Source organism: Caloenas nicobarica, chromosome 5 (genome assembly GCF_036013445.1).
Source record: "Caloenas nicobarica isolate bCalNic1 chromosome 5, bCalNic1.hap1, whole genome shotgun sequence".
Taxonomy (NCBI): Eukaryota; Metazoa; Chordata; class Aves; order Columbiformes; family Columbidae; genus Caloenas; species Caloenas nicobarica.
In genome coordinates, this window is record NC_088249.1 from 37,807,367 (window position 1) to 37,834,327 (window position 26,961).

At 38.2% G+C, this 26,961-nt stretch overlaps 1 protein-coding gene across 5 annotated transcripts in view; it reads left to right on the forward strand.

Annotated features, from left to right (window-relative positions):
• The window catches only part of SIPA1L1 (signal induced proliferation associated 1 like 1), a 223,719-nt gene that overhangs the window by 177,568 nt on the left and 19,190 nt on the right, over positions 1 to 26,961 (forward strand). For all 5 annotated transcript variants that reach the window (XM_065635160.1, XM_065635164.1, XM_065635161.1 and 2 more), the window contains 7 exons: positions 955 to 1,531; positions 2,652 to 2,926; positions 6,272 to 6,550; positions 14,914 to 15,063; positions 20,106 to 20,230; positions 22,981 to 23,099; positions 25,554 to 25,993. In XM_065635160.1, the coding sequence (XP_065491232.1) occupies positions 955 to 1,531; positions 2,652 to 2,926; positions 6,272 to 6,550; positions 14,914 to 15,063; positions 20,106 to 20,230; positions 22,981 to 23,099; positions 25,554 to 25,993 (1,965 nt within the window). The remainder of the gene's footprint in view (positions 1 to 954; positions 1,532 to 2,651; positions 2,927 to 6,271; positions 6,551 to 14,913; positions 15,064 to 20,105; positions 20,231 to 22,980; positions 23,100 to 25,553; positions 25,994 to 26,961) is intronic.

Here is a 26,961-nt window from a genome sequence, read left to right on the forward strand (position 1 = left end):
GGTTAAAGATTGGGTGACTTCATTTTATTTTTACTATTCCTGTGTGCCCAACTCCCCAAAAGCTTTACTATAATTTCTGCAATCTCGGTTATTGATTTGGAGGGCAAATTTCTCTGATTATGTTTAAGGATTCAGATGTTAGAACAAAGTGTGAAAATAGTACCAGCCAGTCTTCCAAATGAGCCACCACATACATTTCTAGTGTGTTCAAGTTCCATCCTATTTTTCTTTCTAAAACTCAATTACCATGATATTTTGGGCACAATTAGTTAATGCCTTTTCAGATATAGTTATAGATATGTGGTAAACCTGATTTGAACTCTTGGAGCATTTCTTGTCACAGAACGATTGAAATACAGTTGTCAGTCTCTTCTTAGGACAGACTGCCAAATGAATGATACTGGACTGGAATGGCAAATCTTCAGTGCTGCCAAATAATTCTCATCCGCTTTGTATCAAAAGAGAATTGACATGGGAAAATAGTGAAGCTTGTCGGCATTGCCTAAGGCAATCTTCTTGTCAGTCCATTGCTTTGTCCGGAAACTAAAAGGAACAGTTGAAAAAGCAAGCGTCTATTTCTGTCTCCAAACTTCTAAGCAATTTATTATTTCTAGTATTTTTGGAGTCTGCCTCTATCACTAGCATGCAATATCAGCTATTGCAGTTTTTGATCCGGAGATTTAAAAAGCAGTAGTGTGATGTAAATGCACAGTTTTGTATTGAAGCTCTGTTTAAGCTGGATGCAAAAATAAGTGGCCTTCTCTTTATACAATAAGGGGGACATAATCTCCACACTGGCAAGATTAAAATATAATTATAGGCATATTGCTGAGAAAAACAAAGATAGATCGAGGGGTTAAGAAAAAAAAGGAAATGTATTTTCTGTATTCAAAAACTGCTAAATTTGCATTGCAGTGAAACACTCTGCTGATTCTTCTTTTTTTTTTTTTTTAGTGTCGCCGTGACGAGGTCCAGAGATGTACCATCCTTTGGACCGCCTATTCCAAAAGGTGTCACGTTTCCTAAATCAAATGTTTTCAGGGACTTCTTACTAGCCAAGGTCATTAATGCAGAGAATGCTGCTCATAAATCAGAAAAGTTTCGTGCGATGGCCACCAGGACCCGTCAAGAGTACTTGAAAGACTTGGCAGAGAAGAATGTTACCAACACACCTATTGACCCTTCTGGCAAGTTCCCCTTCATCTCGCTTGCTTCAAAAAAGAAAGAAAAGTCCAAGCCTTATCCAGGAGCAGAGATCTATAGCTCTGGTGCTATTGTATGGAGTGTCCATGCGAAAGACTACAGCAAGGGTATGGAAATAGACTGTCTCCTGGGCATCTCTAATGAGTTTGTAGTCCTCATTGAACAGGACACGAAAAGCGTGGTGTTCAATTGCTCCTGTCGAGATGTGATAGGATGGACTTCAACTGACACAAATATCAAAATATTCTACGAGAGAGGTGAATGTGTTTCTCTGGAGAGCTTCATCAGCAACATTGATGATATCAAAGAGATCGTCAAGAGGCTGGAGGTTAGAATGTGTTCTCTTTTTTGTTTCCCCTTCTTTGTGTTTCTCTCTTGCCCTGCTGCCAAATAAGGCTTCCGTTTAAGTAATGCTTGAGATCCCTAAAACTGTTCTAATTGTTTATCGTGACATCTATAAGGACTGTCCTGCTTTTATTTCTCGAAATCCAATATTGCTTTCACTTTTATCACATATCAGGCAACCTCAGCTGACTTTGTGTTTGTCAAAATGCCTCTAGATATTAACAAAAAAAAGGCAGAGCCTTCAGGTGCATAAATTGCTCCCACACAGTAAGTACAGAAATGTCACCATATTTCTTTTCCTTGTTTTCCTTCCCTTTCTGTGTTTTTATAGGCTTGTTGTGTCTTGTTTCAGATGAAGTTGTAAAATCTTTGAGACTGACTTATGTTGTCAGCAGGGTGCAGCCCCAAACCCTATTGCAGCCTTCAGATATTCATTCTCTGAATGCATGTGATAAACTAAAAATGCAGTGAGTCGTGGTATCTGTCTTTACAACATCTGTCTGTGCTCATTTTTTATCCAGTTGAGTTAGGAAAGAATGTGTTATGTTTCACTCTCTTTCCTGTAATTTCACAACCGTAGTTGTATCATGACCAGGAAAAAGAGAGAACCAGGTCCTGTTAAATTGCTCTCAATGTTATTCATGCTCATGGTACACGGAAGAGTTGACATAGACTCCACTTCACTGTGCCTAGAAACTGTATGCCACCACATTCTGACTGAAAGTAGTCTTGCAGTTTACTGAAACAGCCAGAAATGTAGAGTGGTTGGTTGGTTATTAATGCATAAAAGATAAAGTAGCGATACTTGCATAACACCATGTGTTTTTCTATTGTGTGCTGCTATGTATCTTCTAAAATTCCTGTGGTTTTGGTAAAAATTTCAAGGCAGAAATTGGATAACCAGACTGTACCGAAAATATTCGTTTCAGTGACAAGACCCATTTCAGCTGATTATGTGCCCAGGACTGAGATACATATTTCTTGATTGTGTCCCACTATTGGTCTTGGTAGTTGGTTGATTGTACAAAAATTGAGCCCTTAGACCTCTGTTAGCACTGAAGGTCTCTCTTTGCATTAAACTTTGTCTTCATTTCAATTCTCAGCTTGTGACTAAGGGCTGCGAAACAGTGGAGATGACTCTGCGTCGGAACGGTCTGGGTCAGCTTGGTTTCCATGTGAACTATGAAGGCATCGTGGCAGATGTCGAGCCCTACGGCTACGCGTGGCAGGCAGGGCTGCGCCAAGGCAGCCGGCTGGTGGAGATCTGCAAGGTGGCTGTGGCCACTCTCAGCCACGAGCAAATGATTGATCTTCTCAGAACATCAGTAACAGTGAAGGTCGTCATCGTCCCGCCATATGAGGACTGCACACCGCGCAGGTATTGTGTAATAGCTACATTTGGTTTGAAATTATATATTGATTTGTGGAGTCAGGGTGGGGAAGGAAACACAAGAGAATAAATGTTAATCTCCAAATACCATGGCATGGTTATAATACAGCATCCAGTATTGTAAGGCGAAAGAGGAGGGCGGGAAAAAACTGCCCATATTCAGACTCCAGGCCCCACAAAATATTCATGGAATACCACAGTCTAATAAAATATGTGAAGGACCTCATGTATCTTTTAAATTCCATGGAATTTAACATGGAAATCAAACAGCTTTTGTTGACAGTTGTGTATTTATGATGCATCAAAATTAATTGTGCATTTCCCTCCATACTTTCCCGTTTAGTAATTTGCAATGTCTGTCGATGCAATTACTGAAAGCTCTGAATAGACTTGCATTCTTCCACTTTCACAAATAAAAAAAGCTGTAAATGATGGAAGTATATAAAAGGTATGGATCTAGCCAGACAAATTGCTGCAAATTGTAGTTCTTCTTTACTCAGTAGTAGATCTTGCTGCATCTCTCTGATTTCCTATCCGTATTAAGCCTGAGGCTTGTGTCAACTGTGTTATTGCTTTTATAGCTTTAAAAAGTTGCTTGATCGGAAAGAAGCAGTAATACATGCTTTTTTTCTAAATTGGACTTTAAGTCCCTCTATTTTTCTGGAATTCACATGAAAGCTTTTCAGAATTTGTACTGCTCAGCTGCATCACTGAATGTAATTCTGATATTCCTGACATCCTGTATTAGTATCTTGAAAATGATATGTGATTTAAATGGAATGATCTTTGAGTAAAATTGCCTGCAAGCTAGCTCAAAGTTTGTGCTAGATTTGCCAAGAACAAGCGAATATAGTTATCAGTATGTCCCTTGCAGTGCAAGACTGAAAGACTGTTTTGTGCTGTTTTCTAATCAGGCGGTATCATTCTAGGGGTAGATGCTAAATCTTTGTATATTTTAGGTTGGGGCTGAACTTACGTGCATATTTATTACATTGATATGAAATTGTGTCTCTGAGCAAAAGACCTTGTACTTGAATAAAGGAAGAATCCATGTTCGTTTTCACTGTGAGCCATATTAACTCCTTTTGTAACTGGTTGCAAAACAGGAGCAGAGAGAAAAGGAGTTTTATTTGTCCTTTAGTTGTCAGTGGAAAATCAAATACATGTCAGAGATTAAAATGAGCAATGGCAGAAGGTCACCCATGAGGTATTTGGAAAGCTTTTGTACAGTATTTAGCAGCCTGAGGAAATTGAAGTTCAGCTGCAATCATAGCAAAAGGATTAGAGCAGAAAAATCTATGTGGAAAGCACAGATCCTATTATTCCTGAACTAAATTAAGTACAGCCAAAAGCAGGCTTAGCTTTAGTGTATCCAAACACATAGCAATAAGAGAAGTTACTGCACTTTTTGAAATACTGTTGTCAGCATCAGTGAGTTTTGTTGTTGTCTTGTAATGAGCTAATGTTCATGGTGGGTTATTACCCCGTTATAACATTTCATAAAGCAACTCTTTATCCTGCTTGCTGTGTCCAAAACCATTAAGGTTTAGGAACTGTCTTGAATTTGTAGCTATCCTACATATTTTACTAGAGACTTGACTTAAATACCTGCACAAAGCAATTTCTCTTTTGACAATTAGTTTTCCGAAACTGAAGTCTTTTCAGTGTGTCCTCTGGAGGTCATTCAGTATTTCTACTGCAGTATCTTCTATAGACCATAACTAAAATAAAGATCGGTTCTGCTTGGTATAATACATTTCTATGAGAAGCAGTCCCTATCCTAATAAATTGATTTGCATTAAGTTGGAGGAAGAGCAGGGGTGCAGTTAGATAAGGTGACTTGCCAACAAGCACATGTACAAGGTCAGTAGCAAGTACAAGAATATATCCAAATACCCTGATGCACAATCTAATGCCCTTACCTAGAGGCAGACCTTGTTATGGTTATATCTCTACTAAAAGACAGTCGCTAAAACATTGCCGCTGAACTCATTTAGCGGACTGGTTGCTGACCATGAAGTTAAGGACACAGCAGCAAGAGGAGATTGTGTATTCTTGCTTCTTAAAATGTAACTATAATGTTTCTGAAGAAAGAATGAAAAAAAAGAGACCCAAACTATTGAAGTGTATAGTCACAAAGGAAACAAGAGCTGAGATGTAAGATAGAAAAAACAAGGGTATCAACATTTTAGTTAGGTTGTGAGTAGAGTTTGAAAACAAATCTCCTGGTCATCCCCATCTACCATGCAGTGGTTCACATCAGGGTGTCCTGTGAGCACACAAACATTTCCTTTCAGGTGAAGTGGAGCTACACCTGCTTCAGAAGCACACCTCGTGCCTTCCGACTGCTGATTTCATTTGCAGGTCAAGACTAGAGCATAGGCCAAAGGAAAACCACAAAATGTGTGTGTTATAGACAGCAAGACTTCAGCACCGACTGTTTCACTTTGTCTGCTTCTATTAGACTGCACCACTTGGTAATGTCTGCATAGCCAGATAACAAGTTATCTGTTTTGGTTTGTATTTTAGCTTGGAAGAGATACTGATAATTATCAGTACTAATGGTGTAATCACTTGGAGGAAGAGCTAGAAAATTTTGCTCTGATTGTTTATTTTTCCTTCCCGTTAGGTACCAATCTGTGTAGATCAAGTAATCACAATTAAAAAAATGACTTAAATAGAGGCATATACATTTGTCAAGAGAAATACCAAAATTATCCTCATGGAAGATGAAGTTCACATCTACTTTCCAAATCTCTCATTTTAAATATGTGCAGAAGTTTGTCCTGTGTCTTACATGGACTGCATTAGTTTATATCCTATTTTACTCCAGTTTTTGTGGTGTCTTGTTCCTGTACGTCCTCAGAAAGCAAAGGGCATCTTTTGGGCTTGGAGTCTACAATTTTTAGCAAGTGTTTTGTCTTCATAATGTACAAATTTATCAACTGAGGTACTCCAAAGCTAAATATGTTTGAAAATAAAGTGTAATGTATTGTTTCATGGTAATCTTGTCTTTTCATGGATACCTGTGCATCAGAAAGATTTATCTCAAAAAGAACAAACATTTCAGGTCTTTGTCTAAAATGCATGACTTTTTAAATTAGGAAGGGGAAGATAACCCTTCTAGCAGATTTTTTAGCTTTTACAACCCAGTAATCAGATAAAGAGTATCAAAATTTGTTAAATATGTTTCTAAAAACCAAAATACTACATTTACTGTTTTGTAGAATTGATTCAGCTCTGTCTTCAGATCTCTCTCCTTGTGAACAGGAGACATATATATCTATTTATTTTATTTATTAATAGCAGCATGTTAAATGTCTTCATTTCCAGGAGTTCTTCAGAAAACTACCGTATGCCAGTGATGGAATACAAAGTGAATGAAGGAATGTCATATGAATTCAAATTTCCCTTCAGAAATAATAACAAATGGCAGCGAAATGCAAGCAAAGGACAGGGACCTCATGTGACTCAGGTACCATCCCAAATACAAAGTCCAGTAACATCTAGGATTGGCTCTGGGAAAGGAGAAGGGAAAATGCCACCCCCGGAACGAGCAGCTAATATCCCCCGAAGCATCTCTAGTGATGGGCGCCCGCTGGAGAGCCGGAGGTACGTGTCTTCTTCACAAATGGCTTTTCATTGCTACACAGAGGCTTGTCTGGAGAAAAGCACTATAGATTTATCTAAGTATCTGAAGACTGCTTTTAATCTAGGCTTTAATTAGTTAAAAGGCAATGTGAGCATGAGCAAAACATTAGCCAAAAGGAAATACCTTTCCTGGCATGATTAACCACAAACCAAAGGGTTACAGGATTGTTAGGCTATGTTTCCCTGTGTTGGATGGTATCCTAAAAATGCTGCATTGTTATTTAGGTTTTAAATGAGTTACAATCAAAGTTTTAGATCCAAGTGTTCATGAACTTCTACGTTTTGAAGAAATGAATGGAAATTTTATCTTGTCCATGCTGGACGGAATCGCCTGAAGCTTACAAGGCAGAAATAGCATTTAACAGGGTGTTCAGCAAGAGAATTCTGACCAGCACAGAAAGCATATTCATCTGATTGTGAAGTTTTCAGACTTTTTAAGCTCAAGAAGAGATTATTTTAAGTTTGCATTTTTCCAGAGTGGCTTGGGGTTGGTTTGGTTTTTTTGGTTTGGTTTTGTGTTTTCTCTGTGTGTGTGCTTGCAAACAAGAAAGCAATTGTTATTAAGGTAAATGTATTGGGCACATCCTGTCATAGTACTTGCATTCTGTCATGGAAAAAAATGTATTTGATAGTATTCTAATGAACTGTCCTTGTTTTGATCTTCTACACAAATCTGCCACTGTCTCTGCGTTTACAAAGACATCTGTTGAGGGAAACAAGCTCATAGCTTCTATTTTTTATTTTGGACAATTCCTTTAAAAAAAAAAAGCTATAGAGATTGTGCTTTATGTTACTGAAAGATTATATAGAGCATAGAAATAAGATGCATATTGTAGAAAACTTTTAAGAGGATTCTAATAATTTAAATTAAAGGATTTTCACATCCTGAAGAACTGGGGATAAAAAGTAAAATGTTCAAAGATGGTATGGCCAAGACTAAGAAACTACCAAGGTGAAATTGAAAGTACTATGTAGGACACCTTGTTAAGAAATTATGATAGTTGGTAAGGACTTCATTTTCTTTTTTTTTTAATTAGACACTATCATACTTCTGCACTCAAACTGATTAGAGCGTGCCCCCCCCGTTGTGGCTTTATGTGAGTTCAATGGATGTATAACTTAAAGCTCCCGTCAGTGTGAGTTGCAAAAGAATATTTGCCATACTGAAAGCAGTAATAATAATTTCACAGACAACCTGATAAGACTGTCTGTGAAAAAGGCTGCAGAAGCCAGTGAGACAATGGACTTGGCTCTCTAATGATGTATTTGCACCAACATAAAAATAGCATGGCTTCAGTCCATATCTGCCTGTTACAGCTGAGGGCGGGCAGATCCTGAATTTGAAGGAGTAGAACTTGGGGTGCTGGGGTTTTTTTTGCTCTCTCCAATGCTGTAGACTTTCACTCTGTAACGATGGAAAGCTCAGTAATACCCGCACAAAGTTAAAGGCGGTGGCAGAAAGTAAAATTCAGTGGGGTTGGCTGGTTTTTACAGGCACTTCCATATCTTCATGGTATTAACCAAAGAGTTTTGTCTAGAGTCTCGTTTCCTCGTGCCAAGGAGCATGAGCCTTTGGCTGCACTGAGAAATGCAGTATTATTAGCTGTGTTTTTCTTGTGCATAAAATTCTATGTGGGCAGCATTGCATGCCTAAAGCATCCAAGATTTATCCAGTTGCTGTGTGCTTCTAGAGGGAGTTATGGCCTGACAAATGTTTGCAAAGTGAAAATTACATTTTCATATACTCAGTATTTGTTTTCAAAAAGTGAAACTTTGTTCATTTCCATCATTTTCAAGGCATGTAGCTGGGATTTTCCTCCTCTAGACATTCTTTTAAGTATTTTTTTCATTATTCAAAAAGGGTCCTATGGGATCTTTTCATCCTTAAAAGTGTATAATCAAAGTAGCTTGTAAGTTTGGCTGGGAGTTTTTTCCAGTGCGTGAAGAATGTCTCCTCTCTTATCTTTTTGGTCTGCTAAGCATGTTACTCTTGGCTGGATCAAGTTTAAATATCGCAGCAGCTCCATACGGTTAATGTATTTCCAGTTGAAGTGAAGAAAAATACATTTTTGTCATTTTAAAGGAATACTGGGAGGAGGGCGAGAAACAAAACCAAAAAAACACATGCAAACAATAAGCTCACTCCAAGCTTCATTTGTCTCTTCTCTGCATGATAGAAGAAATGCTTTTGGGGAAACTCAGATACTTCTGTTCTTACTGTGTAAAATCTCTAAAATCAACGAAGGTGAGATTTTCATAGCCCTCTCTTAATTACTGTCTAATTTAAATTTTCATTGCTAACTTTCATACTTCCCATAGCATAAAGATCCCTGTGAGGAGGTGCTGGAAGCTGTGTGTGTTCTGGCACAGATGGCAGCGGTGCCCTTGCACTTTACTCCCTGTGATCTGTTCTTTGCTCAACTCTTGGTTGATTGGAGAGATGGAGGACCAAGGGTAACCTGGTAGTTGTGAGTACTGGAATCTATAACTGGTGGTCCCTGTGATCCACAAAGGGCTCTCTAATTAACAGGATTACAAACATGACCCCTGTTGATATTTTCACTTTATTGCATTTAACTATGTTAAAAATAAATAAAAGCTGCATTACCGGTGCTGAGAACAGGAGGTTTTCACTTTACAAACATGAAATCATCTTGCCTCTTTATGGAGACTGCTGCTGTAGGTGGGAGCCTGGAAGTCCATGATCCTGAGAAGACAGACAAGTGCCCAATCCTGTGCCTAATCGGCAGAGTACTTAAATTTGTCTCTCTTGGATTGTCCTCATGTATCCAACTCGCTGGCTTGTACTTAAATTCTCCCTGTTTCTCATAGTATCCCAGGTGCTTGAATGTATTCATGATTGATCTGCATATTTGTAGGCAGGAGGCATAACCCAAAATTTTATAAATCTTAAAATAAATCTCTAATGTTACTGCAACACTAAGACTTAAAAATCGAATAATATAAATGCAATAAATTCCAAGTTATGGCTTCTTTCATGACATTAATTACTCCACACGGGACACAATATAGCCTATAGCCCAGAGTAAATATCAGTGTGATACATTAAGGAAAACAACAATAAAGCACATATATGTGAAGTATGCCAGAGCTAATGTTATTGGAGAAGATGTAATTTTAGAGCTTGATATTTTTTTTCCCCCTCCCAATTTTCAGTTTTTATTTTATACACTTGGTTTCGAGACTTTATTAAGAAAGAAATGTGCAGGGAAAGGACATAAGATAGTATTAGATTATAATGTCGTCTTAATTAATTTGTTGAAAGCTGGAACCAGTCTTAACTAAAACTTGATTCAACAAACATTTGAAAAGTGTGAAATCTAGTGAGCAACGCACACTGGGGGACTTGTGCACTTCAGTGCTGTGCTGGATGAAAGCTCAAAGCTGCAACTGGAAAATTTCTGAGCACAGTCAATATTTTAAACCAAATGAAAAAGTGAATTATGGCATGACTGCAGTCAGGCACTGACTGTAAAATTCCACAGTATGGAAGTATTAAAACAATATTCATTAAGACTGGTATTAGGTCTTACCGAGGGCTTTGGAGCAGAGTCTTCCCCTAAAACTTCATAGTTCTTTGAATGATGCCTGCCTATAGTCAGCAACAGTAACTGTGCCAGCAGTAGTTTATAGGTTAATTTCTGCAGATAGATTCTGGTTCAAACTGTTCTCATATTATATAAATACCCTAATCTGCTGCTGCTTAGCTTGGATCAGTGACGTTTTTCCTAATATGAACAAGCAAGTGTCTGTGCTCATCTTACCACCTGCCAAGTGAGCGATGTAGCACGTGAGCTGCCTACCTCGCAGGCTTTGAAGATTTGTATTCCAAAGTTTTTGTAACATTCTTCAAATTAAAACACGTACTAATGTGAAATTATGTATTATGCATTTCCTACTGGCACCAGGACCTAGAGCTGGATGTAGCAGTGGAAAATCAAAGGTTTGTTTGTACACCTGGCTATATGGCCAAACTCTTGTATTCCAGAAACATCTGAGAGGTGCCATGCTGTGTCATGTCAAGAGTGGGTGTCTCTTGTTTGACAGTGGCCATCAGCAGGGACCAGGGAAAAGCATAAGGAATGCTTAGGGGTGTAAAGGAAGATGCCTCACCAGCTCCGGCAGTCTCCCTGCTGGCTGCTCTCGAAGGTCACCCAGAGCCAGATGCAGCTGTTCTGCTGTGTTCAACAGCTGTGGATGGGATCTCCTCATCCAGCTACCTGCTAATTGGTCTCTTGATAGTTCCAGGTCTCCTACTTACTTATTTTTTTTGTCATGAGGCATAATGAATAATGATTTTGTTTGCTTGATCCAATATAATTCACATTTGGACGGATTTAAGCAGATATGATAATATTCTCTATAATCTAGAGCCTTATGGCCTCTTCTCTGTTTCTTCATGCAAAAGCCATCTGGTTGTCCTATTGCCTTTATCTTTTCTTGTTATAATAGGTGTTTTCTGAAATGCAATGATCAAATTTAAGAAAAACATTCAAGAAAGTATACAGCGTGGTGTGAGAAGGTACAATACGACATCATAATTGCATTTTCTGTTCCATTCGCTATCCCCTTCCCCAAAATTGCTGATGCTCTTTTTTTCCTTTTTGAATGGTTTATTTCCTTTTTAACATGAGAGCATGGAATCAGTGTTTTCAGAGAACTGTCACATCTCACAGTGTTATCAGGGTTGCAAAAATCACACACGTGGAAGGTAAACATGCCAGAATTAAGATTTGCTGTGCAATTTTATTCAGAACTCTTGTGTAATCATATTTTCTGATACTTCCTTTGATTAAATTATGAGAAATTCTCTTAATAGAGGACATCTGCCTCATTCAGTTCACACAGTGGCTGCAGCTCATTAAAGAAGAGCTATTTAATATTTTATTTTCCTCTTCATTATTCCATCCCTTATTTACTGGATGGCATTCAAATCCTACTGTAAAGATGCAATTATTAATTCCCCTCAAAGCTTTACAGTGGTGCCCATTACTATAGTTTCTGAATGCTTCATGGGTATTAATTAAACTTAATTTTCAAAACTCTTGTGTGAGAAGAGATGTCATTGGCCCTCGTCAGATTAAGAACAAAGGCAGAGAGAGAAATTATGTTCTAATCATTTGCTGTGTCCTATTTTAGGCATCTTATATTTGGAAGTGTGCCCAGCATTGTTAATTTTTTATATATTCAAATTACAGCTTCAGTTGACTTCAGCTACTTCGGTAAGTTTAAATCTCGGAAGTAAATCAGGCCTCGGAATCAAATAAGGCCTTTGAGAAACATGCAGTTAATGACAATGAATGGAAAATTTTCTTTAACAAATGTGCCAGTGGCGATATTGGAGTGCTGCAGCACGAGCAAGAGAAGGATTCTGTTTGCCAGGTCAGCGTGGCAATGCCTCGACTCTAAGGCCGCCCCTTCCCTTCTGCCAGCCTGTGCCGCCTTCGCTGCTGAGCCGTGTGGCTCTTGCAGGAGAAGTTGTAGCGCAAAACCAAACTGCGTGGGGCAGAGGTCCTACGGGAGGAGGCACCTGTGAGTGATCTTACAACTAAAGACCGCCTCAGGCTGCAGGCACAAAGTGTGCTAGACTGACATTTTTCTTATGATGTGTATATTAGACACCTCTGCATACTAAAGACACGGGGAAAATTACAACTAATAACATGGAAATTAATTTATTAAGAGCAAGAGGGTTGCTTTTGATGTCTGTGTTGTCATGCTAAACAAAATAAATGTACGTCCATCTCACTCACTGCCTTCACAAAAGAAGATTTTCTTCCCATGCTTGGCAAGACTCAACCAGTCCTTTCAGGATGAATGAGATCTGTTAGAATTAAATCATGCATGGTATAATCCCAGTTCAATTGACTGCAGTGTAATTGTATCTGTTTAATGCAATGGATGCTTGGCCTATTTTTAAATTCAATTATGGCACTCATGCACTTAACCATTTTGGAATTTCTTCTTAAAGCTGTCTTTTGAAATAGATAATAGCTTGTTTTAGTTTGGATTTTAATTATAAATAAAAGACAAGCACCGAATATCTTAACTATAGGGACATACTGCTAACACAATACTCCTTTCTTCTTGGGAAGGTGCCTTTCATCAACAGATTTCAAAGCAGCTCGAAAAGTCAATTCAAATTAATTTACTCTAAAGTTCTTTTGTCTTATTTATATGTTTCACATAAAATTAATGTATTTCGCTATTAATGGCTTTTTAGTGCTATTGTGAAATGTAGCAACAAAATGTATTGCTGCTTTAAATAACAGGATGTCCTACCTGTCTGGTTGTTCATTGCTGTTCTTCAGACCACATTTATAATACAATTTTGTTTGCCCTTGAGGTCTTTCGTCTTTGTGAATGAGTTATAACTCCATGACATAGTTCTGAAATCTTGACGTTCATTCTGAACAGTGTTGTCACTTTTTGGTAAGGCACAGGAATTAAAGAAGAGGCATAGCTGGATCTGAAGTGAAAATGTAAGCATTTCCCAACAGGAAATCGTTTTACAGAAATTCTTTGAGAAGTAATTGGTTTCCGTGCCATAAATTCTAATTTAGTATTGGGAAAAAAGGTCATACTTTTAAACTGTGTATTGCTCTGCAAGCGTAACTGAATATAACTGTGTGTGCCTATACAGATGGGTAAGTGCTATTGAAAGCACATGTTTTTGTTAGTAGAGCTATTTTTTTTCTCTTCATAAGAGTTCTGCTGGGAAAATGAACTGCTTCGCTCATGGCTTCTCAAGTTTCCAACTCTTGAACTGTCTTTGCAACCAAATATTTCAGAATTGTTGCTTGATAAATGTGAGAAGTTAAATTCAGTTTGGTAGACTAAAAAGGAATTACTGGATTTAGTGTGGTACTTGTGACACTCAGGTGTTTGATGGTTCATTTCTTGTCTGGGTAAATGAGTTACTATTTGTGATATGCGCTTTATGAAATTCCAGATGATCAAGATGTTTGGTCCAGTCCTACTGTTTCTTCCCTTTTAAGATTTTGTTAATGTACTGCTTTTTAGCAAAGTATTGAGAGGAGACAAGGCACATTTGAGACACATATATTTATACACACACGCACTCTCTTTAGATATATAGGCATACATAAGTAACATTAATCATGCAATGCTTTTTTCATTTTCAAAAGAGTTTTTGAACTTCAAGTTCTTACAGTATTGTGGTCAGAGCTAATGAAAATCTGCCACTCCTTTACAGATACAGTTTAAAGTGGCTAGGCTACAATCTTGTAAATCCCCAGACCCAAATTGTGTACTGAGGCAACCGTCTCTGTTTTTCACTGAAGTCAATATGCATTTTTTTAAATGTTAAATTGCTATTTAACTTGTTATCATATTTTTCTTAGTTAAAATGAGTAAAGGTTTGTGTTCACAGGAGGATTTTGATGTTCCTGGATGGTCTAATTCAAACTCCACTTAAATCACTGCAGAAGTTCTGAATAGCTTCAGTCACTACTGAGTAGAACAAAAAACTAGCTACCAGCAGCAATTCAGTTGGGGTTTGGGAAACAAAATGCACAAAGCAGAAAATTATCTAAAAAAAGCGTTCAACTACAGAACAGGATATACAAGTTGAGCAGTACAAGCCTGCTGCTTCCAGCCATTCTGCCCAGGTGCATGTGTCGCAGTTCTAGCACATTTATTTGCTGTATGGCTATTCTAACAGAAGGCAGTTTAATATGACTCAGGTCTGTATTTTCAAACAGAGTTCTGATATGTGGAGTTAGTTTTATATTAGAATGTTCAGTTTCTAGGGGGGTTTTTAAAGTCTGTCTTAAAAAAAAAAATGCATTTTTTAGCCCTTGTGATATAATGTGGACAAGTTTGGTGCCATAGAGATAAGCTTGATGCTCATGGAAGATTTTTTGTAGGCAGCTTACTACAGTTAGTTTAAATTCCAGGCAAGAGTTTGTTTTGAGAATTAGAAATTTTTTGTTCTGTTTGGTATTTGGGTGAGGAATGACATGCTTCATTATTCCTTACAAGCAATCCGTAAAATCAAATCAGGACTTCAGAAACTGGGTTGTGTTCCTAGTGTGTGCTGGGATTTTCCTCCCACGCTTGCCTCTGCACTTACCCCCCTCCATCCAGCTTTGTACAGCTGATTTTCCACGGTTTCCAATAGATTAATCAGGGGAAAATGTCTGATCCTTCGACTGACTTCATTTCTACTGTCTCCATGGTGCCATGTTCTTTGCTGATGATTTGCGTGATGTCCATCATGCTTTGCACTACGATATTGCTGTTCGATACCGCTGATTGACTGGTTCACTTGCTCTGAACAGGTTGTCTCCCGGTTCCGATGTCTACGTCACAGTTTCATCCATTGCCTTAGCAAGATCGCAGCAGTGCCGTAATTCTCCAAGCAACTTATCATCCTCAAGTGAGACTGGCTCTGGTGGGGGCACATACAGACAAAAATCTATGCCAGAAGGGTAGGCACCAGACTTTTTTCATATTCTTTTCAGGAAGGCTTTTTGTTCTGTGTTCCATTTGTTGTAATGTATGTATGTTAAACTAAAGGAGTGCTTAGACAGCCTCCTGTCAGCTGTTGTTTACACGCGTTAAAAAGATGTTTGTTTTCAAATATCATTGTCATGCTTCTTGAAAAAGTTTTAAAAAAACCTCTGCTTCCACCTCTTCCCTTTGCTACTTAACCTCTCTCTGATCCTAGTCTACAACTGCTCAGGTTATGATACAAAGGGACCTTTATGTATTAAAAATCTTCATTAAAGCTACTGGTTTCATGTTGCAAATTGCTTCATTTCACAGGTTGAGATTCTAAAATAAAAAAAGTAAAAGGTTTGGGACTTTAGCATTCTGTGCTAGTAGTTGAAGCAAAGTAGTGTTGAGTGCAACTACGACTTCAGATGTGTAGGCACAAAAGTGCTAATTAATCCAAAGCTAGCATCTCTTTCACATATTCACAGTCATCCTGTTATAAGGCACTCTCTTCCAACTTTCCAGAAATCTTCAAACTCTCTGAAGTGATCCAATGTCAACGTAAGGAGCAACTTGCAGAGGAAGAAATTAAATCTCTGTCATTCTCAGAGAGCACTGAAGGGAGCAATAAATCAAACATCTCCAAGTAGGGGAAAAAAATAATTGGCAGCAGGAAAGCTGTTGGCCACATTCCAAATTACTTCCTATAAAGAAGATAAGGGGCAAAACTGCTGATAGTTCACACTGCAAAGCTTCCCTCTGAAGTCTCCTTGAGTACATAGTAGGTCATTGTGTGTGATTCATTCTGGGTTGGGTCTTTTATCAAGTGGAAGCATCTCTTTCTCTGTTTTAAAAAATATATTATTAAGATTAAATACCATTGTCAGGAACTGCTTAGTAAAAGGCACCATCTTTTGCCTGTTTGGACACCTGTAGGGGGACACTGCTCGTGTCAGTCCAGAGAACACTGTTCTGAGCATGTGTTTTTGAACAAGTCCTGCTTCTTGCTCCAGGATGCTGAAGATTTGTCCTTGCAGCTCAGTTTGTGGCTTTCCAAAGATGTCATCTCTTCTCTGCTGCAGACCTACGTGAAGGCTTTGATTCATGAGACTAACAGGCCTGTTCAGGCCATTATTTAAGTTCATGCTCAAGTCCTACTGACACAAGGAGATGTGCTCTAAACCCATTAAACTTTGCAGTAAGGAGACTAAATAGAAGTGTGTCCAGAGCTCTGCAGCTGGAAGAAGCACTTAACCTCTTTATACACTGCAGACTTCCTGGCACATCCGTGCCAGCAGCACTTAGGTGTTGCCTTGAATTCTGAAGAGCAGCTTGTGCTCCCAATAACTTGTCTGCTCTTTTCCAACTACATCATTTGCTCTACAAAAAAGGTATTGCTGCCATATGTCCTTAGACTATCACAACCATAACTGCTTGGGTTAGGAAGGGATTTTCAGGCACAGTGGGGTTTTTGTTTTGAATTGGCCTCAGAGCGCATCAGCACCCATCCCAACCCTTTTCCATCTTTTAAGTTAATTATACACGTATGTTTACTATGACATTCTTTAAGCGTTTTGCAAGTTCAGCGAAAAGATGTGTCCTAAAAACCTTGCATATAGTGTCTTTTTGGTTTTGAGTTTTTAATCAGGTGCAGGGAAACACTGTTTAAATGGAATAATGAAAGAAGTAATTAATACATGAACTTTGCATATTCTGCATATTCTTTGTTGGATGCTTTTTTAAAAAAAGTAAACTTATTTACTAAACTCCAGTTATTGACTATTATTTTCTGTTCTTATAGGAAGAAAATTTTGCCTCCCATACTGTTCTTGTACACATGAATCATTTACTCAGCACTTCCCAAATATTTTCTACCAGCTAAATGGAAAGCACAAAAAAAAGTAATTATGAAGGGACTTTCCCTTGCCTCAGTAAGCAAAGTAGCGTCTGTCACACTGCTAAAAGTCTTTGCAGTTTCATGTGCATCTTCTGGCCTCTCAGATGAATCTCGACAGATTTAGGGCAGCTCTGTAGTGATGTTCAAGGTACCAGGTAGAGCTGGTCAGCAATTAACCTATATATGTTGTTAAAATAGGGGAAACCTGTATATGTTATTAAAATATGGGAGAGATATTGTAGCCTTTGATTGCTAAGGTGTTAGAAGGATGTAGGTACGTAGCTGAGGAAGCACCATGTCCTGAAGGTCACTTTCCTGAGCTGGGGCTCCCGTGTGCTCCAGGTGTGCCAGTCACTGGAATTTCCCAGTGCAGGAAATCTCTCCTGCATAATTTGTGTTTACATTTCATTCTTATTGCATGATATGACAGATTTGGAAAGTCTGTGAAACTTAAATGACTGGGAGCAGGGGTGTGAGTCCTGTCTCTGTCAGACATCGGTAAAAGCAGTACCTGCTGCCTCTTCTAGATTATTGGTCTGTATCCTGAGCTGGGTGTAGGCAAAAACTTCACTACTTTCAAAAATATCAAGATTGGTCTTGATGTATATATAAGTGTTTTGTATACTTATCCTGCATTTACCTGAAGGTACATGTATGTAATAAATGGCTGTAGAATGTAAAAATGAAATTCAAAAATACCAAAATAATTGTTTTTTTCTTATGACATATATATAAAAATGTATATTTAAACAATCTCACTGTTCTTTTTTTCCTTTGAGTTTTTGGGTTCATTCCTCCGTACTCTAATGGGCTATATATTTAAGCAGCATAGAATATAGCACCACCTGCATTTTTGTTCTTGTTTTTAAATAGCCCGGTTTGTGTAAAAACATTACTCTAAAGACATTTCTTGCTGCTCCATTAGTAGAGCAATTATTTTAATGAAATAAAGTTAGAAACATTGTGAGTTTGTATATTTCTAATCTTGAAAAAAGATCCCATATCGTAAAACGTGCCAAATGCAAAATTGACTGCTTCTATACCGGTGAACATTAAGGGGTTTAGGTGAGAGGACAATGTATAGAAAGTAAAATATTGGTGCAGTGCAGCTTCATCACACTGAGGTTTCTTGGGATTTGGACTTTTTCCTTTAGATACCAACTTCTAGTTATTTTATCGTGAAAATATATTCTTCCCAAAATCTTAAAAGTTTGAAAATTACCTCAGATCAGTATATAAAAAACCAATCAGCTTTTGAAATGTTGCATTCATTAAAGAATCAACCAGCTTTGAAATGTTGTGTTTAGACTTTTTATACATCTGTTGAATTGATCTCGAATTCATTATGTTTAATTTAAGTATTTGATTAAGTGAAATGCTAGCTAGTGTGTGTGAATAGAAAAGGAAGATCATCACTCACCTAGTGCAATTTCAGTTTAAATTCTTTGTAATCAGAAGGCAGATATATCCAGGTTTTCTGCACTTTTTTCTAATTCATCAAACTGTACGTTCCCTGTACCAGGGAGCAGTGAACAAAAGGGAAGTAGGGTCATGTTTGGGTAAAATTTAGAGGGCCCGAATTTCAAAATGTGACATTTTGAAGCTGTACTGCATGTACAGGCGTGTTCCAGATCCTTGTCTTTAGGGGTGGGAGTGTGATTTCGTTGTTCTGAGTCATATGATGTTGCTTTGGTGGGTTCATTTGAGTTAACAAGTAAATGAACTTTCAAACGGAATAGCTACATGGATCTTGTTCCGACATTTGGGCAGATATCTGGTTTACATTGGAGGTCATGTGAGGCTGTCTGTAGCTAGTAGAGTGAGTAGAAAGCAGTTTAGTTATTTTCTGATATTTTGTTAGATACACAGAGCTAGAGAAGCTCCTTGTTATACAGAGAATATATCAGCTTGTTGTAATTATTTTGGGTGTTACTCTGTGTGTGTAGAGTTTGGGAATTTTTTTTTCCTTTGAGGATACGTATTATTATTTAAAAAAAAAAAAACCACCACACCTCAGAAATGCATTATTCTTGATAAATTCTTAATGATTGATCTGCTAATTCTGAACCCAACTAAAATTCTTATAGACTAAGTGATCTCTCTGTAATAGGTAATGGTAGATGTAACTCTTACAGGCTTTTAGGCATATAAAGCATGTAGACTTCAGTGTGGCACACTGTGACACAGTGTGTCTGCTTTGTCATTAGATTGACCTCCTTGAATTTACTGTATCATTATTGAGCTTTCTGAAATCCATCTGACTAATCCAGCAGGATTTACAAAGTACACAGAACACTGTTTTCCTTCTGTTCTGTATGTTTTCTTCTACAGCAATAGATACATGTCTCACTGCTTTCCTACAGCTGTATTTAGTTTACACTGGTCCACTCAAATTATTTTATGATGAAATAATTTACAGAATTTATAAATCCCAGGTTTTGGGAATCCTTAACCAATACAGTCAACTTTATAAATGCTTAACTAAAATATTTAACAATGTGTTATTGTCCCAAGTGAATCTATGTTGTTTGCAAATACATCTGCATAACCTAGGTATGACCTTACTAGTCTTTTGCTTAGAACCCAGGAAACCGTCTGAGATCCATGGGATTGTTCCAACAAACTTTCTGATGCTTCCTTTGACTAGTTCAAGGTAGTCCTTTCCCAGTTAAAAGGACCCATCCTTGGTATCTTTTCCCAATAAACACACCTCATTCCCCTGTGTGACTTTTATCCAAACTTCTAAGTTTTACTCACTGTGGTCAATTTTCTGTAGCCATGTAATGGTCTGATCATGTTTCCACGTAAATGTCTGCATAAATGAAAATTAATAATTTTCTTTCTGGATGGTTTTGACTTTTTTTAATTGTATGCACTGTAACTAGATGTTCTTGATCAAAGATGTTTGATAAATTAACGTGTGCTGTAATCTTATGCAGTAAAAGTGCTAAATGGGTCCTGAGAGCTGCCACAAAAATGAAGCGGAAAAGCATTATAAACCCCTCAAGCAGTTGTGCTATGCATTGGTCTGCCCTGTTGTTTGACACTAACTTCTTTAAAGTACACTTTTCCCCTTATGTGAGATTTATGTTTATGTACAATAATTATCTGCTTTGTTTTTTTGGGGTGTTACAACAGGTTTGGAATTAGCCGTAGATCCCCAGCTTCCATTGACAGGCAGAACACGCAATCAGATTTGGGTGGTAGCGGCAAATCCACACCCAGCTGGCAAAGAAGTGAGGATAGTATCGCTGACCAGATGGGTAGGTAATTAATTCTTTACAATGAGCAAGTGGTGCTAAGCAGAAGGTGACTTTGGCAATACTTCTGCGTGCAGAGAGAGAACTGTCTTAAGCACTGTGTTTTCAGTGTCTTTGAAAGTTAACCTTGTTCATCAGGATGAATAATTAGGTCTGGAGCATATACTAGCTTCTGCAATCTGTTTCCTTGAGGCCTATGAGTATCACCTGAGGGAAGAACTGATTTCAGTTCTTCATTTGATTGTGGGACTAAATCTACCTTAATGCTCTTACCCTGAAACACTCTGTCCTTTTAGAAGCAGTTGGGTAGACACGCTAATTAATTTGCCTTGCTGTTGAGGATTTGTTTGACCTTACCTACTCTCCCGAGTGACTTGGCTTAGTTTAATTTTTGCTTAGTTTGTCTAAAGTGCTTATGATGTTCCCTTTCGAACGGTGCTATATAAATGCAAATCAATTGTTTGTTTGTTTGAAGCTATAAAATACTATGCACAAAATGGAAAAAAATGCAATTAAAGTTTAAATAGTTAAGTGAATCTATAGCTTGGTAATCGCCTTCCGCCAGTGTATACATTTTCATTGCACTTGGCAATTAAGCTGTCAGCTGAGGGAACATATGAACTACATAAAACAGCTGGGTACTGAGAATTTGCATTGCTAAACTTTCATTTGAAGTTTTTGCACATTGGCCTTTTGCAACAGCTACGGCTTGACTTCAGTGGATACCAATGAGACTGACAACAAAGGAAATTGATTCAACATGATGGCCATGGTCGAGATTGCGAGATTCTTTTTTTCTGACTTTGTTGCCATAGATTAAACAATTTCATACTTTTTCTGTTGCACGTATAGGTCATAATTTTACTGCATCACAGCTTTTGTTCTATATAAATGGACTAGTGTTGAACACAGAATAAGGTTCAGTGAGTTCAGCAGGAGCTGAAGGCAAATGCCAACCTCAAGTTCTGCAGATGTACTTTGTTCACACACCTTCACAACCTCAGTGAGCTGTGCCTTGGTATTGAAGCCATCTGTCAGTCCCACCCTCACAACTACCCCCATACTTCTCGCTAGAAAGCTGTGATTATACTGATCTGCAGTTCTCATTCTGACAGAACAATTTTTAATCACATATGTTTTGGTACTGTGTGACGGTGACGACATGTGTAAAACTGATCTTTTGCTCAGCATTACTTTTGCAGACCCAACAGTTGGGTGTTGGTGCTGGCACTGACTGGAACTGCGAGCAAATTCTGTTGTACAATGTCAGGTGTCACCATATTAGTGAAGTAAATAAAGGAGGCCAAGAAGAACAGGAAAAATTGTGTGGTAGAAGAAGTGGCTCCAGCATTTGGCGAAGGCTGAGAAATACATACTGACATATAATCCCTGTATTTTATCTCTTGCATATTGTCCTGCATTCATGGAGTTGCAGTTGGAAGCTGCATCTCTGACTGGAAACCTTATTGCCAGTTTGGTGAATCTAGGTCAAAGTTTGGTTCTATGACAAAGACATTTCCACTTGGGATAATCTGCCCCAAGATAAATAAGGCATTAGGTGCAGGGAATCCACACACTCACTCCTTCCTGGCCCATTCTTAGCTACAGAAGACCTTTGTTCTTTGTGCACCAGCAAGGCTTACTACCACTCGCCAGGGGGAATCAAGTTTATTTAATTTTTTAATTTTTTTAATATTAAAAAAAATTACATTTTTTTAAAAAGCTATTAGTGCTGCAGATCAAGATGGACAAACTGTGGCTGTATTGGGGAAAGCACTGCTAATTACCACCATGGGTATTGTTATGTATTTGTTGTTCATAAGCACATGTTCTACTTAAAAAGCAGCATTTTTAGAAGTGCGGAGTTTTGCATAACCACAGGAAAGAAAATACATGTAAAAGTCACAAGTGAGAGAGATTCTTTTAAAATACTGACCTTGGGGTCTGAGAAGGCAGTTACCTACCTGATGGGCTGTGTCTGAACACCCTCTAGACCAACATAGTTATCTCCTGGGAAAAAATGAGTTTAATTGGCAAAAAGCACTACTGAGTGTCCATGTAAGACACGTGATTTGAATTCCATCTACTTTTTTCAGGCTTAGTTTAATAAGTATTCCTTTTGTACATCTATGCAGTTTCCACATTCACAGCCATCAGTTTTTAAGGGAATATTGTGATTCAACATTATTTTTGTCTCTTCAATTAGAAAATGTTTACTTAACTCACCTTAATTTTGATGAGATATGTGTAGTAAACAAGAGATAGTTGTACTGTAGAAAATGCATTTAAGTGATCACTGTAGACTTTTGCTATTGTCCTGCCTTGCGTAGGATACAATTTGAGGAAATGTGGATCTTTAGGTTTTTTTAATCTCTTGTCTACAGGCAATGTGCATGTAGACACAAAACGTCAATGCACTGTCAATATTGTGCTGTTTATTGCTGATGTAGCACTGTTGGACATTAGGGGCATGATACCATTCAGGCGGTTCTAACAGCAGCCAGGATGGTGGCTGCTGGCTCTTCATCAAGTCTTACTGATTTACGCTGGGCAGGAATGGGCCCTCACTTACTCACCTGAGTTTTGTCATAATATGTATTTTTTTTTATTTGGAATTAATTTCATATTAGGTATCCAAAGTTTTGAGGTGATGGTAACACTGGAAAAGCTGCAGTGGAAAGTGAGGTTATGCATTTTCTTAGTTTGTTGCACTGCATGTGCTCTTCAGTGTATCGTTGTGTGCTGTGTTGCAGAACCAACCTGCCATGTCCCAGCAGTATCAAAAGTCCTGCCGTCCTTCAGAGAAAGCCCCAGTGGAAGACTGATGAGACAGGATCCTGTGGTTCACTTGTCTCCAAATAAGCAGGGTCATGTAAGTCGTCTGAAAAAAGGAGTTATTTAATGTGCTGCTTTTGCTTTATAAGCTCTTGATGCCAAAAGTGTTGTTCAAAGTTATATTTAGAGTGTTGATTAAAAAAGGAAAAAAAAAATCCTCAAGCCCTGTTCCCTACTAGAACATGGAAGAAGCAGTAGAGTAGACCTGTTGTTTCCTGAATCCTACAGAAGCTAAGCACAGCCTATGGAAATATTTATTAGTTAATAAAGTTTTGTTACCAGTTGAACAGCAACTTGTTGCCTGTTATCTTGTGATAAGTAACGTATTTGTTGGAGTTTAGAAAGGTATTCCTAGGCCTCGTGTGAGACTTAAAGTTTACTAACATTTTTATAATGCAACACTCAGAAAGCTGCTTCTTTGAAACAGAATAGTCATCTTTGTAATTTCTCTGTTTTGCTCATCTAGTGTAACTATTACTTGCCATAACCTGCTTTGCACACTGTTGGAAGACATTGTCTGAAAGATCTGCTGGAATCCTGGCAGGGAAAGAAAAAAAAAAACCACAACACTGTCTTATTTCATTCATGTTTAAGGTCTAAATAGTAAATTCTACCTTTCTGGTCTCCACAGAGTTAGATATTCATACCTCTTTGGAGACCGTCAGTTCCTGATTGATATACAGAGGAGATAAAATCTATAATGTTCATAAATTTAATATGTCTTGAAAATTATTTAAGTCACTAGGAAAAAAAAAAGTTAAACATTAAATTACCCAAAAAGCTGTATCACTTTTTTTTATTTGTACAATCAGCTAAAATATGGAGCTGTGTTGCCTGATCATATGGAAAGTATTAGTTGCATTTATTTAGACATGAGAAAGTTTTTAACTGGCTTTGATATTCGTTCCTGCTTACTGCCATTCTTCTTTCAATACAATTGGCAGTGTTGCTTTTAGGTTATTAATTCATAACAACATATTTATTATTTAAAAAAAGAAAACACACACCTGTCTTCATATTCTTAGGAGCACAAACTAGTTTTTATATTTAGATTGACCTGTTTTCCATGAGATGTATTTAACCATATAATGATGTAATACATAACTCAATAGCTTGTGTGGAAAGTGCAGCACTGGAGTTACTAATGCTTGCATTCTTCTCATTTAGTCATTGTTAGAGTAAATCTTTATTATGTGACAGATGGATGGGGGGGAGTGATGCAGTTCCTAATGAAGAGCAGTAACTTTAATTAGAGATAACTAGGAGTCCAGATCAACTTAATATTCCTCCTGTTTTTCTGTCAGTTGTTGCTTTAGTATAATAAGAAATGTGGATGCTGAGATTTCTTGCTCTTGGTATACGCCTATTCTCTATGTTCCCTCTTTTCCAGTGAAAACAGAAACAATATCTATTTTTTTTTATATTTGGCTGGGATCTCTGCCCATGCATGTTCAGTAGAATTCTGGTAGACAAATAGGAAGGGTGGTTCTAAGTCTCCCCTCCATCCTTTCCCTTATTCCTAGGCCATATGGTCACCAAACAAGCCCATGGCCTACTGAAAAACTCCTTCAGTTCTGGTTATACAGATGATCAGAACTTGGGTAAATTCTGTAGATGGAAACTAAAATTAAGAAATTCAGATGGATATAAATACCCCAAAGGTAGGTGAGCTACTAAGCAGTGATGAGTGTATGGCAAGAAATTCTTCCTGGAAGGGGATATTCCACCAATGCCCACTATGGAATTGAGAACATTGCGTTTCTTCGCAACAGTTGGCTGTAACCACAGACAAAACACACAAATCAGCCAGACTCTGGCATGCCCTGATGGAGCAGTTTAAAAGCTTCCTTTCTTGCAATTCTGCCTTTTGAAAAACAATTTCAGATTAGTTAAATTAGCGTTTCAGTGGTCATTTGCAAAGGACACTCCTGCTGAGGAGCAAATATACCCTCCTACAAAGGGACAGGAAGAGTAGTGGTTATTTTACCCTACTTCAACCTCTTGATAGGCAATTGGATTATTAAAATAATGTGCACTTTCTGTGGAAGGGTTATGCTTCATGTTCTAAAACACTGAAGTCTTAAAATTAGAAAATTTTTAGTTCTAGCAGTGTTAAACCAAGTCAAAGTCTATGCAACTTAGCCAGTATCACTGGTGTAGGCTGAGCAGAGCTGTGCTTGGAAGGAAACAGTGTGAAGTATTTGGGGGCAAAATACAAACAGTTCTGACTTTCCCTGAATAGTTAAGACATGGCTTCCAAATCCATATGAGAGGTTTTTGTGTGCACCCAGAACAGAGCACATGCATTGTATTGGAATTAAATTTTTAGAGTTTATTATTCTCCTCAATTTATGTATCCAACACCTCAAGGTAGAAGAGCTCCTGGTGTGCAGTGGTGACTTCTGTAACCATTTATTTCCTCCTCTTCTTTACTGCCATTATTCTGAAATAAACTTATAAGCGTGGGGTTTTTGGATTATTTCTTCTGTAGTCGGACAGCCACTACTCCAGCCATTCCAGCAGCAATACGCTCTCCAGCAATGCCTCCAGTGCTCACAGTGATGAAAAATGGTATGACAGTGGAGAGCGCACCGAATCAGAGCTGAACAGCTACAACTACCTTCAGGGCACTTCAGCCGATAGTGGCATTGACACCACTTCCTACGGACCCAGCCATGGCAGCACTGCCTCCCTGGGAGCAGCAACATCTCCCCGCACAGGGCTAACAAAGGAGAAGGTGGCACCGCTGTGGCACAGCTCCAGCGAAGTGGTCTCCATTGCAGACAGGACATTGGAAAAAGAGAGCCACATGGACCGAAAGACCGAGTCTTCACTGAGCCTGGATATTCACAGCAAGAGTCAGCCACCCTCCAATCCTCTAACGAGGGAGAACAGTGCTTACAGTCTTAGTGATGCCATCTCACACACAAGGTAATTTTCACCTCTCATGAGAATGACCCCTCCACACTCATTTTCCCATTCTCACTCTCTAACCTGTCAAAAGTGAGAAGTGGATGTTGGAGAGAGAGGTTTCTATTTATGTTAACTAGTGTTTTTTAAAGATCTCACTGCGCAGAATGCTTGAAAATTAAGACCACCTTTAGTCTTCACGTCTGCTACTGCTTATAACAATAAAAAATGTCTTTGAGAGCATATTCCATACTGCTGCTACTAAATGTAAGGCAGAAGTGTCTGATGTGTTCATAAGGAATATTTTGCAACAGCTGCAGTTCACATGTGGATCAGAAAGGAGATCAGTCTGTGTTATTAAAGAACAGTTTAATATGGGGGTATTTTAGTCTTGCAAGTACACATTTTGGATGCTTTGCATTTTTTTTCACCAGTTTTGTTTAGAAATCTGCTTTGAGAGCAAGTTGCTTGGGAGTGCTAGTATGTAGATTTAATCTCATTCTGCTGCAAGCTGCTGGGTATGACACATTACAGTCACCTTCCCTCTCTCCCTCGGTTTTGCTACTTGTAAAATTTGCAATATCAAGTACATGTATGATGTGCTTGAACACCTCAGGTGGAAGATACCCACTTGACAAGTTAATCAGAGCTGCTAGAGGGAGAAAATATTTTAGACCATTTTCCTGACCTATTTCCTAGGAAGTATTCAGTGTGATTTTTTTTGAAAAATACTCATAGTGTGTCATACTAGCAACAAAGAAAAACCCCACAGGTCTTTCAAGGAAGTTGTGTGATCATCATAATTTGTGGCCTGGCAGAGCCTGACTTTTGCATTTTTATTCATAAGATGCCTCTGTTTTGAGTGTGCAGCTAAAATGCCTACAGATGGGAAGTCTGAAGCAATTTTTGCTCATTGTTTTGAGCAAAGCTACATTTATGCAAGGCTAGATGTGGATCAGACAGTTAACAACTCCTCATACAGTAGCTGC